The sequence below is a fragment of the Habropoda laboriosa genome, unplaced genomic scaffold (genome assembly GCF_001263275.1).
Source record: "Habropoda laboriosa isolate 0110345459 unplaced genomic scaffold, ASM126327v1 scaffold92, whole genome shotgun sequence".
Taxonomy (NCBI): Eukaryota; Metazoa; Arthropoda; class Insecta; order Hymenoptera; family Apidae; genus Habropoda; species Habropoda laboriosa.
Window position 1 is genome coordinate 2,503,093 of NW_017100268.1, and position 14,188 is coordinate 2,517,280.

At 40.9% G+C, this 14,188-nt stretch overlaps 1 protein-coding gene across 1 annotated transcript in view; it reads left to right on the forward strand.

Annotated features, from left to right (window-relative positions):
• LOC108573445 (sn1-specific diacylglycerol lipase alpha) overlaps window positions 1-14,188 on the forward strand; it is a 63,538-nt gene that overhangs the window by 30,365 nt on the left and 18,985 nt on the right. Inside the window, exon 2 of the mRNA XM_017935897.1 lies at window positions 11,005-11,216. Within this exon, the coding sequence (XP_017791386.1) occupies window positions 11,005-11,216 (212 nt within the window). The remainder of the gene's footprint in view (window positions 1-11,004; window positions 11,217-14,188) is intronic.

Below are 14,188 nucleotides of genomic sequence, written 5' to 3' on the forward strand. Positions count from 1 at the left end.
TAAATTATATTTTTCTATTATGATTTGTCGACCCGTGAAATCTCGTAAAGGAAACCGACTGGTGTAGCGTTATACGCTTGACTGACTGCGAGGGAGATAACATGGGCGCAACAATGACGCAGGCCTAGGCGTGGGATCATCTATACTGTCACTTGTAGAATCCAAACTTACTGATTCTTGTAGAGAATTTACTGTATTTATAACGGATCGATAGGCGAGGTATCGATCCGTTTTACATACTTAACCCTAATGTGTTCTTGTGTTTAACTATACACTTAAAGTTTTTGAATCAAAAAAGACCCAAAGAATATATGAACTTTTAATATGTTAAGGGAACGTAAATTTGATAAGAGCAGAAGTTATTAAACGGGTCAAAAAGGACCGGAAGATCGTACCAGGGTTAAATTTGTAGGACGCGGCAAACAAATGAAGAATCTTAATTAAAAATGCTTTCTTTATTTGTACGTCTTTTCACTCTGACGTCCTTGATTGACAAACTTTCTTTTTAAAAATCAATATTCATCCGCACACTTCACAATCGATACCTCGCATATCGATCCGTTTTAAATACTTTCCCGCAGTATGATTGAAATATTGATCTAAATTTCGGTAGAAAATTCGACACAAATTTCCAGGATGACCTAATAAATCATTTACAATCCCGATAATGGACAGATTTTAATGGTTCGCCTAAATAATCCTGCCTCGTGAAATTACGCTGTTACCACGTTTAACGTAATTTTACATCGCCAATCATACCGAGAGCCGTTGACCTTGTGGAAAAACGTTTTGAAGTTTCGCCAGTATTTCAGCCGGCTTTGTCAAAGATTTGAGGATGAGCACACAGTGGTGGGTTTCATTCAGCGAACTTTAAAATCATCAATGAAGTCAGCTGCAACGTTGGCAAAAAGTCACAACGTTTTTTCTTTTTTTTTTCCACATCTCGCCTCTGCCAGCAATTTTAATTAGTTCCCTCTGTTAACTCGCATGCGTGCAAAATTTCTTATTCAACGTATTGAAAGAAACGACGAATTTCCAAATTCATCTACCAAAACTCTCTCTCTCTCTCTCTCTCTCGAGATATGACACGCGAAACAGCTTCAATTTAAACGCAAATATTTTTGTCGTTATATTTTTCCCAACAACAATACGCCAGAAGCTTTCACATTTTGACGAATCTCTCCGACACCGTGAATTCCCATACGGACAAAGCGCAATGGACATTTACATGAATGCACTCTGAGAGCAGGGAGAGCATCTTCTTTCCAGCAATTATCCACGTGTCTAATATTATTGCTCGGTTTAGCACCCGAGCACAGTACTTACTTTCCACGCGGCAGTTGAAGTTTTATATGTAAATGAGAGAGAGTGTCTGCTGCTCGCCGAAATATCGCGAGAAGGAAAGAAAAGAAGGCGACACGCGAGGGAAAACTGGGTTTCATCAGTAAAGAGAGACGCGGATATACTATTCCGGGTGGAGTCGGCGCAAGCGTCGATCCTTTTCACTCTCGTTATCCGGTTTTCCCCGTAACCGAGTGTGTGGCGCCCAAGCCTCGAGTGCTTCTTCGTTATGACACGCTGGTCCAGAATTCGTCTAGGCAAACGACGCCGTCGTCTCTGTCGTCTGTGTATACACGCGGCACGGCAATTGACCGGGGGAGAGACGAAAGTGGAGCTTCGAGTTTTGTGACGGGAAATTTGCTCACGGTTGGAACGGTCACTCTCTTTGTAACCGTTTAGTTTGATGAAGAGTTGAACACTGCGATAAGTGCTCGAGGAAGTTCGTGCCTGTCGAACAGTCTTGTTAGGTAGTCTCGTTAGAGGCACAAGTTTATGCGAGGTGTAGATTTAGCTCGTGGGGAAAGTCTTGAAGGGAGATGTACCTCTGAATTAATCGAATCGAGGAGGAAAATTTGTGAAAATCGTTTCTGTGCAAAAATTTGTAACGTAGGCAATGTAGCAGGAAAATTCGTAGTTTGTTAGATCGAAACCGTGTTAAACAAAATCGATGCATACTAAGATCTGATGCAAATGTTGAAATTGCGTGGAAAAACTAAGAAAACAGATTTGTATTTTAACATTTTCAACGATTTTCCTGCAATTTTAAAAGCTCGTCAAAATTGCGGCTAGGAATAACTGAGTGTTTCGACGATCTTTGAATACATAAATTCAACTACATCTTCTAAACATTTTCCAAGAAAACAATGAACGGATTCAACAAAAAAAAAACCGACACAATGTACACGAATTATTTCTCACTTTCTACAATTAACGATCGAAACGAATACGCAGCAAGCTATGCATATTCATTGGCGTATCTGTTATTGATAAGTCAAGTTCACGGAGTATCGGTCATTGTAGAACACTTATCGTACAACGAACTACCTCGATTCAACAACACGAGAAATACATTACACTTTTCAACAAAATATTATCCTCTCGCTCTTCTCACAAATTCCACTAAATCTACTCGCAGCACGGTGCACAAGGGCATTTAATTTACACTATAAATTGTTAGATCCTATTAATCTTGCGCAATCCACCTTTCCGATCAGTTCGGTAAATTGCACACGGTAACTGCCATTCGATATTTCTCCAAATCAAGTCTCGCGTATCGTTCGCGTTGTCACATATTTTTTCTTCCAACGCCGAATAAATAGAAGATTCGACGAATAATCTACGAAACAGACACTTCGATAATTTATCAGAGAGTAATTTAGAAAAAGAGATTTTCTCGTATCAGCGACCATTTTCCATTGTGATTTCTCACGTTCGAATCGTCATGGTCTACCGGTTTAGACTTAATTTACAGCATCGCTGGAAATACAGGCTAACTGTGTGTGTGTACGTAGTAATGCGAGCTAGCCACGAGCTACCGTGGATTGTTGTTCGAACCGAAGAGCAAAGCCTTCGGAATATAAATTAACGCGCGTACAGCCCGAGCAAGTATTGCTCTCGTCACACTAATTTACCGATCAGACTTCTATTTACACGGAATTTCGAACTCGGATGATAAGAATGGAGACGAATATAACTCCTGGATACTTGCTGCTTTTGTTTACTAGAAAATCCGGAGTGTTCGGTTGCTATTTTCAGAATTGTTATTACAATACACGAACCTCTCCGTTGATTTATGCGGATTGGTATTTTCGGTGAGTTTCGCGTCGTGTTTTCACGCGATAGAAATTTTTCTATACGGCAACGAATATTGCGAATAAATTATTTCGTCGCACGGGAATAAAGTTAAATCGAGAATTGCACACTGGTGTATTTATATTTCGCGAATTTTCCTCCTCTTTCTACCTGTACCGTTATTATGTCGTATCGAATAGTTCACGTACGACAAGTTTTATTTCCTATTTTTCACAAAAATTCGTTTTCAATGTATTTCGTTAACATTAGCATACACGGCGTGGAAATAAATTTAAATTGAAAATCACACACCGAATTTTAACGATTTCCGGTATACTTGGTTGAATGTTGTCTCATATTCCTCACGTTCTGACGAGGAATTATAATCAATTACCATTTTTATTTCCTAAATGAGAACAAAAATCCGGACGCATGAGGTTGCAATGCAAAATTTTCGGTGTACGTTTATTGCTGCGGTTAATATAGAATGATGATAAAAAGCGTTGTTACGTCTACTTACTGAATAGTCAGTCCGGGAAACAGAAAAAGGTAACGTAAAATGTCAGAGTGTAGTTAAAGAAGAATTATCGTTTTGGGATTTATTAAAGCCAGTTATACACCGGGACAGTAAATTCTCCGTGATGGATTAAGACTTTACAGATTAACGTTCGTATATTCTAAATAACGCTCAGGACTATAAAATTTACATTTGAAATTCTGTACACATTATTCGACGTAAAGTCTACCCACGTATGTATTATTTAAATCGAACCTATGAAATCTTCATTTCCAACGACACATTAATAGTAGAAATGTTATTAGTCTCACCGACACGTCCTTTACATTTCCACACAAACAATCAATGAATAATTACATTATCGATTCCCCTCGAATCATGAACTCGTAGAACTCAATCACGCCGGTTTATGTTTGCCAAAGTTCGCAACAATGTGCAGCACACGCGATTCCTCTCCTCTGTCCGATATATTTGTCAAAGATGAGGTAACGAGCTATCCAATGTACTTTCACTCAAGAAACAAGAACTACAGCCTGAACGAATAAGATACTTATCCGTTCAAACAAATCGGTTCTATCCACGGAAACGGTGATTTCTTCGAAAAACAAGTAACTTGCTGGCGCAAACAGAGGCGAGGGAAAATAAAATCGGTCGATCACTGGCTTTTAACTCATCGACCGATGAGAAAAGTGCGAGTAGAACAAGATAGAGATAGACAGAGAGGAGAGAAAGCAGAGAGTAACGTGGAAACGGCCAGAGAAGCCGGCACAAGGTAAATCGATACGGGCCATGCAGCAGCCAAGGCTGACGGCCCTTCGCTTCGTTCCGTCGTCTCTACTTTCTCTCCCGCTCGTTTCCTCGCGCCCCTATCATCCGTTCTCCCTTTTCTACGCTTCTATCCGCACCCCCTCGCGCGCAGATTATGGTGCTCGCCCGCTAGCGATGGGAACGGAGCACCACTCGTTCTACAAAGTTTGCCATCGTGGCAGTGCCCTCTTTTTCCATCGTGTTTCGCATGGACCTCCGCAACTCCAAACAGGCGAACTCCCTCTCTCTCTCTATCTATCATCTGTCTACCCTCTCTTTAAAACGCGTTCCACGCGCCGTTTTTATGACGGCGTTGGATCATCAAGCTTGTTTCCCAACGATGAAAAACACCGTACAACAGTCGGAGTTCCTTGTTTGCCGGAAGTTTTGCCAGCTTTCAGCTACGAAACACGGAAGCGGATTGCGGGATTCCCGGTTTGAACACCGCCAGATTGTGGAACTCAAAATCGAAAACCGTCGGGAGTATGTGGTATTCGCTGTGGCTAGACCGCCGGATCGTAGAACTCGAAACCGGAAACCACCGAGTTGCGGCACTTGGTATTGGGCGGTCGGTTATATCATGCGAGGAGCACACTTGGGACGACGACGGGAAAGTATCATGAGGTTCGACACTATGGGCGTCCGTAATAATAGAAGTGGAGTGTTATTGATTTTCGAGAAGCTTATTTGCCAACGCTCTCCTGTTTGTTCTACTTTTCGCCCTAATTCACCTACCGAAACCGAATGCTAGTAACGGAAACGGCTAGGTCTCGGTCGTGATCGATTGTTTTCACACTGGGGACTGTTAGAACTTTGCAACCGCGAATCTTCGCGGTATAACGATCTATAATGGTACGAGTGGTTTTAATACGCGTTTAAAGTTCTCTTCAACTTGGTTCGGAAACTTCGTAAGACAAATACCGCGTGTGTCCTTAAATGTCGTACATACGTTCACACTGATCCGCACAGACTGCTACGTAACTCACTTGCAGCGACGAAAGTAGAGTAGCACTCGTAAACTTGGCTATTGCTCACTTCTGAACCTTGAAACTTCCCCTACCGGAATCGAATCGTCCAGAACGAACGAACGTAGTCGTTTTTTTTTTTTTCACTGGCAGAACGTGTCAGTGAAATAAAGCGTTGCTCGTGCCGGCGAAGTTTATCACTCTGAGTCTCGTGGTTTCGTTTCTATCGAGGTGAACTCTACGTGCAAACCGCGAAGCACCCTTATACATCATTCTCGTTGTGTCGGTATTCAAACGAGGTAAAAACTTGGCAGACTAATGTCTGAGGAGCAGGTGTTTTCCACTTGGTCTCGTTGTTTTTCTCCACCTTGTTCCAGTTGTTCCGACGAAATTCGGAGGCCCACACCGCGTGCCTTCGTAAATGCCAGCAGCCGACGTTCGTGTAAACGAATTCCCATCTGATCAGGCTTTAATGCTCGGTCGTGCTCACAAAGCCAGGTCGAAAATCGTTAATGCGATGCGCAAGTGGCACTTCCGGTTGATCAAATCGTTTGAACAGCCCCCAAACTGCAGCCCATTGTCACAGACTCTCGCACACAGCTCAGTCTACTTTACGTCATTCAAAAACGGAAGCCTTCTCTCTCTCCTCCGTCAGATTTCAAGCGTCGAATTTCCATCAGTTCGAACGTGATTCTTAAAAATGTCCAAGATATCTCTAACGTGAATTTTTCCAAATATTCCAACGTTCCCTTTAAATCTTCTGTTCTCAGTCTTTCTTCGAAATTTGACCTACTTTCTGTGGAAGACGTTAACTCGTTGAGTAAATCACTCCGATGAATTATACGAATAAGAAGAATTAAGCGAGAGAGCTGTTAGGTGGTGGTAAAATTTAAATATCGCATAAAAATTTACAGTGTATATTACGTGGCTTTAGCGACGTATAAATTTCGCGCTATCTTAATGCATGCAGGTTAAACCACAGGCTGTAAGAACGTTTCTCGTGTGCATCGATATGTGTATACACGTGCCACGGATACAGGAAAATGTTGCATGGATATGGAAAAATTTGTGCGAGCCTCTTGATCCCAACACTACTTATCCAGCCAGAGGTACCAAGGCAACCCCTCTAAATCTCCCCTAACCGCGCGTAGAACCGCGCACGTTTCTCTCTCTCTCTCTCTTCCTGTTCCGCATTCTGTCCCTCTTTTTCGCGTATTTCTTCGGCCTGCTTGTTACCGCGATCTCTTATCTTGCCGCACAATGGCCCTTGCTCTTTTCGACTGCTCGTGGCCTTGAGAAGACCGGCTCGAAAAGTCCTTCCGTAGATCGATGAACGAAGAGAGAGAGAGAGGAGGAGAACGACGAAATCGAAAGCGGAATCGTGAAAATTAATAGAGGCAAGAAACTTTATTTCATCGAATGCCAAGTGACGGGGAACTGTTGTATGAGATTCCATTCGACAAACCGTTCTTCTTGTTAGGCAGAGAGTCGAGCGTAGACTTAATTGAGCCGTAACTCGTTGCCTCTAATTGGGGAGATTCGAAACCCGCGCAGTGGGACGAACTCGTGTGTTTGAACGAAAGTTTCGTGCCTACCAACCCTGGGAACTTGTTTGTCGCGAATGAGAAACGTCTTCCTTTGACTCCACAGCGTGACGTTTAAATTTCTGCCTTTTTTCCTGCAATTTCTCTACGGATTTCGTGGTATCGTAATTGAAAGATTTGAGAGGTGAAATGAACTCGGTGCAAATTTACTTATCTCCGTTTATCTTTATTGTGGAATAAATGGGAAATTAGGTGGCACGTATCGTGTTCACTTTGCGTCAATTTGGAATAGAGATCTCGAGATATCTTGTACGGAAGTTGTTTTTAGCGCGTTTGGCTGAATTTCAACGTTCGTTGATACGTGCAACTCGAAACGTGTCGAATCGAAAATGAAGTTTTCAAAATGTATCTTTGTTTCTGACGGAATTAATTGCGGCAAACTATCCGCGTCATTGGTGTGCTATTATACCAGTTTAATAATAGTTCGTTTCCGAGTAGCAATCCGCGCCGTGACACGTTCATTTTCAGCTTTGGCCAGGCGGAGAGGTACGATGATACAAAGCTGTCGAGATCGTGTTCTGAAGTGGCTAACAAACGTTGAGGGACGACGATCGGTCATATCCCTTGAGACCTTTATCCATAGAACACGATGCACACGCTGCATTATTAAAGCACGGCTGTGTAACTTCATTCACGGTTGCCTGCCACGTTTTACCTTGTTTCTTGTTGCCTCTTTGAAGAGATTTCGTGAAATGAACGACCCTCTTTCGCCAGACTCTTCATTCTTTATGCAAGGGGGTCTCACAGAGAAGGGATGCAATTTTCGGTGGTATTAAAACAGTTTCGATCTACACGTGCTCTTAAAGGGTAATTTCTATTAAATTGCCACGGGTCAGGTTTACCCGTACGTTTTCCTGATTTTTCATTTCCTCGTGCAGGGTTTTGGGAACGTGTAAACTCGCGAAACAGCTTAGAGTTTACCATTTAGAGAAAAGAGATAAAAAGAAGCGACGATATTTAGATCGCTCCGAAATCGTATAGAGCTCGGTGGAAATTATTACGGAATGATTGAACTGGAATCTAATAATCGAGTAATCGTGGGACCCAATTCGGTCAATTAGAGTGTCGTAGTATCCCAACTTCGTTAATTCCGAGTTTGTAGGACCCGAGTTAGGTCATTCTGGACTTATAAGAGCTCAACTCCTATAATACCAAAATTGTAAGACCCCAGTTGGATTATTCTGTAGCAGTATGTCCGAATTCCACGACTCAGAATCATTGAACCCGGATCTAATCACCCCAGGGTTACAGGACTCGAGTTAAGCCACCCTGGGATTACAAGACCTTGACTTCTATGACTCCAGAAACTGTCAGACTTTAATCTTCAGACAGTAGACCACATATTCGGATCGTAGAAGTTGATATGTGGAGACTGTCAGGTGATCAACGCCTGAATCTCTCAAATTTAATATGAGTCTCTGCAACTGTGAGTTCCTTCAAAATTTTTCCAAGAATATAACACTAAATGTGGATACTAAAATTTCTTCGTTAACCCTCCAGCCAATATGCTTCCTCCTGCTCCGCGTATTTTTGATTATTTTTTTTTATTATTGCACTAAAAGTACGATAAATTTCGTCCACGAAAAAAGAAAAAATGAAAATCGCCTGCGGTTGGAGGGTTAATTTATCGTACAAACAAAGGACGAACAAGTATTCCCCGAATCTAATTCGTCTTATATACGATATTCTGGTCATCGGCGAGAATTGTTCCCTCCTAATAATTCACCGGTTTTTTGTCTATACGCGTTGTAGTATTGGTTATTAAGCACTCTGTGCAATATTTATGGAGATGTCTCCGATCGATCATCGGAGGCCGATGGAAAATAAAATCGGCTCGTCGAACGATTCATCCTCCATCCTCTAATCATCCGCGTTTCGGAGGAAGGAGCAGGAAGAGGACGGAGGAGAGCCGGAGAAGAACATCGAAAAGTTCGTTCCATTTCGAACCGTAATCCCGGCGTGTCACCGCCGGGGACAATGGCGTTCCAGAAATCGATGAGAGACAACGGAAATATATTCTGGCGAACGAAAGAAAAATAATCCCGATTAATTGGCTGGCGATCCGAGCGACGAAACGCTGCTCGAAACGAAGTTACTGGTTAATCAGAATGGGCACGATGTGACATATTTTTCCAAAAGAGCTCCGTAGTTTTCAATGATAAATTAATCGTAAATTTATTTTCCTTTTCCTTAAAAAATCGACGATTAATATGAAAGATCTCGTAGAATTATGACAAATCTGTTAGAATATTATGGCAGAAATCGTTCAACTGGAATGAAATACTTTTTATGGCAACGAGTGCCATTCATCTTCAAGTACGGCATTCTTTTCAACGGTAAAAGGACCGTCTGGGTCAAAAATGACCCGTGACTAACTTTCGAAAAGTGATTTTTTAATTAAAATTACATTCGATGCAAAAAGAAGTATGCATACAGAAAACAAAGACAGAAAGTTACTTTTCTTGGAGAATTCTCATTTTTTTTGGAAAGTTGCTAATGGACACTTTTTAAAAATTCAGAAATCTTGAATTAAAGTTTAATAAAGCGGCGAATAAATCATCGTCCACCTCGAAACGAAGAAGATAAATAATCCTAAGTACATTAAACGTTGTTCGCGTTAACGAAGTATCGGCGAGTCAGTCGAAGCTGCATTTCATTACTTCATCGAAGCAATCACGCAAGTACCTACCTACCTACCTACCGTTACGTAACTAGTTTAAGAAGAAATAATTCCCGACAATTATTCTTATTGCGATTGAACGAGGGCAAGCAGGTGATTTAAGGGTGTTTTGCGCGAAGTTCGCGATTGAGGCTAACATTAACGAGGCTTCCATGTGCTCGTTTTGCACGGCCGTAGAGAATTGCGGGTCTGCATGGGAAAACTTACCCCCTTTCGCGAGTTTACGCGAGAAAAGCTCGACGAAGTTCCGTCGAGTGGCAGACACAAGACACAATTACTCACCGAAGTGCGGGCTCCGTCTCTTGCCGCGAGAAAAACTCGAAATATTCCGGCCTACATCGATTTAAGCCGGGATTAGTGAACTTTCCCCGACAGTCGGAGAATGTCGATGTCGCAGGAGGATTATCAGAGTCACTAGGACACGCTGAATTAACATTTATTCCTGCATTTTATGATCTGGAAAAAATTCGAGAAACGATGCAGCTTTCTGTTGTTCGTTTTACGTAAAGAAAAATTGGAAAAAATTGTTATTTAACGTGGTGGTTTATAGAGAGTATCTACTTCTCGAAATTTCTTGTAAAATATGTAGCCTTTTATTTTATTTTTTGAATTACGATCGTCGATTTTTCTTATAATTTCAATTCCTTTCTCTATTCTACAGAAAGAAGATAAATTAACACGATGCAAAAGTAATCGTACAAATTTAAATGCCTTACGACGAATAAAGAGAGAGATAAACAATCCATCGTAGTACGGATGAAACAAATTCCAGCAATTCTTAAAGAGAATTCCGTTCGATTTCCATTTTCTCGTTACGAAATTTGATTGAAATACGCAGGCTGTTCATGGAAAGTAGGTACGCTATAAATATTACGCCGTAGCGAGTTGACGATGAAATATGGCGCAGTCGAAATGAGTTTAGAGAGTGCTAATAAAATGTCGGATGGATTTTAGAACGTCTAAAACTTCAAAGGAGAGACTTGCAGATGAACTTCTGTCGTTTTGATATATAGCCACTCATTTGACTACTTGGTGGTCGTTAAAAAATTTTTCGTCCTCGCGTAACTGTGTCAAACGAAGCTTGGGGGGAAAAAGGAGGAGGAGGAGTAAAGAGTAGAAAAATAAAAGGAACAATGAACGATCGAGAGCGAGAGGTACGAGGAAATTTCTCGGTTGAATTACATTCTGTTCACGCCTCGATAACTGACGAGATATTCGTGATATTTTTACAGAAGCAAGTAAGAAAAGAGTAGAGAGAAGTAGTCCTTTTCATGAAAGTTCTTATCGTCTCTGTTCCAGGGTGACAGTGCTGGGTGTTCTACTGGGGATACTCAAATGGGATCACAGTGTTACGTGTATTCTCTTACTGTGGGAATACGTACTGGGATACTTGGCCATTTTCGTGGTCTCCATGGTGGTAGAATTTTCCATCTGCTTTCTGGCAACTAGAGGGAGCATTCTGGACACTGCGGCCAGAGCGCCAATGCAATACGTTCTCTACGTTCGACTTTGTAAGTGATCGATTCGATTACTCTTTCATTTAACACGCCTTTTCTATTAGGTGAATAAATTTTCTACGGATAAACGTGAAGTAATGGATAGTCGTGTTTGAAAGATATTTCAGTACTTGTTCATTTTATTATTAATTCTGACAATTTTTATTCTTTGATTGTATCTCCAATGATTACGTACAAGCAACGATAATAAGACACGATAAAAATTTCTTCTTGTACGAAAGACGGTATTAAAAATAGCTACTGTTCAAGCTAGAATTTTCTAAAGAAGGGAAAATCGTGTCTTGTCAATCTCAGGCCTACCGAATGTCCTTACCATGGTTGAATATAGTCAGTACCGTCGCGTGTGGTGGATTTGCTACTACGTAGTCGAACGTATCTGTTGTTTAACGAAAAACAAGAGCTCTCCGAGAAATGAAAGTCTAGATAAAGCAAGTTTCGTATTTATGTCACAAATATTAAAGATTTGAAAATACTTAATTGTAAAAAAATCACCGTACACAAAAATCTGTGCGTACCCACCGTACACAGAAATCATTCGAAATGACAGTATTTCATTTTTCACGTTACCACTAAAATATCAAAGCATTCGAAACTAAAAATCCCAGGACCACGGAACTTTGAAGTTAAAACCACAAAAGTGTGAAACTGGGAACCGAATATCACTGACAATTCTCAAGTTGCGATATTCGATACTAAACATCGAATCGCAACGTAGAAATCTCCAATTTGCAACTGTCTACAAAAATGGTTACTAGATTGAAATCCCCGTCTAAATCTTTCATCAGAGGACAAAATATTTACTCTGCTAATAAAGCTCATTAATTAAAAAAAAGGAAAAATGTTAAAATATTTTATCATGGTCGATAGAAAAAGTAGTGTTTGGTCAATGATCAAGCGAAGGAAATCGTAACCAATCTAAAGGTGCACGCCATGGGGCTCGTTAATGAAAGCTCCATTGGTGGTGACGGAAAGCCACTTCTTCCTTGTCGGCCCTTACAATCTTCGCGAAGCGAAGGGGAGAATATTAATAAGAACCGGGCTTTACGATGTGAATTCTTATTCGTAATAAACGATCGTTCAGCGATGTCGAAAGATTTCGGTTCGCGAACTTTGGAATTTCTCTCGAAATTGGACTAATTAAATTGTGCCTACGGTATTATAATTATTCGATATTAAAGCACGTGAAAGTTCAACGATAAACAGTAATATCGAGTTTGAAAGTAATCACGCTCTTTAATTTTCTAAGACAATAATAATAGACGGACAATATTAAAGACAGTCATTATTTCAATGCAAAAAGTCGATCCACTTTTTCCCTCTTTTTTTCACTTACGGCTCTATTGTCCTCCTTCCGAGAGTCTGTCCAAAGAAGAAGAATGTCTTCGTTTCTCGCCTTTCTGTCTGTATTCTTTCGCCTGCGCTGAAGACGAGCGTGAAATTTTCTGTCTTCCCGGCCATTAAGAAATAGAAAGTCGCGTCGTTTTTACTTTCGACTTTCTTTCCCTTTGGAAGAACCGTTGCCTTCTCAAGCGTCACTCTAATTCGCCATTATGCTAATGCACGCTTTATCCTCGGAATAGTAATCCCGGTATCGTTTGTTTCGTTACAATCACGGGGCCGGGCAATGATCATTCACGCGATTTCCGCCGTTCAATTTTTCGTGAGGATTCGAAATTTACGGAAAGTTAGGGCAACTTCTCTACGGAGAAGTTCGACGAATTCTTGGCCGGGAGATTCAAGTGCTCGAAAGTTTCTACGCTCGATTAGTCTGCTTCTAAAAGTCGATCTAATGGAAGATTCGCAAAATTCCGATTTCTTCCTCGAGAACTCTCTTTAAATCTTGCACACTCTTCGCGAAAACTTTCATGCTGCATCGCACATACTCCTAATGTCAGAAATTTCCTCGAAAATTTACATTTCTCCCGCCCAAACGATCGTCCAAATTTACAATGTGCATAATTCACACTGCCGCGAAACGGATAGAACATCCGAGCCTCTGAGATCTGACGGTGTAACCCGATTTCTTCGACGATAAAAAAAGGACCAAGTTAAAAATATACGAAAGTGCAAAGAGCAGAGAAATCCTTAATCCCAGAGACAGCGAAGTAGTCACGTCTGTATAAGCTCAATCCTTAGCACAAACTTCATCCCGTTGTCCTTAGCGTGTGCTGCATACGATGCAAAATTCACCAAGTAAAGTCTGCTGGAACGTATTCATACATATGCATACAGGTGACCGTGAGCATATATCATGGTCAAATATCGATTAAACGCCCGCGGAATTCGGTTAGAAGATGCATATGTATAAAAATTGCAGCAATCGATAGTGTAGAGATGTCGGATAGTTTATAGATGTACCGAATGCTTCGCGGTAACGACAATTGGCAAAATACGATAAGTTAAAACAACCCTTATGCAGCTCTGACAACTCAGACAACTCTTAACCCTTTCATTAAAACAGTGTCGGTCGACCAGTACGCTGCAAGCTGTACGAGACAGTTGAACCGCGAGTTTGCACTTCACCGCAAAGTGTAACATTTACTACTTGCAAAATTAATTAATTTAATAGCATTGTCTTATAAGGCATGAAAAGCCCTGAAATTTGTGTTATAAACATTTGTTTATATCTACTGTAGTTTTAAAGATATACAGGAAAATAGGGTGACACTTATCTTTATTCAAAGGCTGTTTTCACTCCGAAGAACCGAAAAAGGGCCAAAAGAAAAATCGCCTGATACTTCTCTTCAGGTCCCCTACAAACCTGCAAAGTTTCAAAAAAATCAATTCAAGCTATTCCAAGTTAGTATATCACGAATTATAAACAAACGCACGTTAGAGTAATGAAATTTAAAAAATTGTGTAACAATGTAGTTTTGTCAGTGACGATAGAAAACGTTTGATGTTGGGTGACTATAGTCACTCTTAGTAACGAAAGGATTAAACGCTCTATGTAACAACTCTTCTCT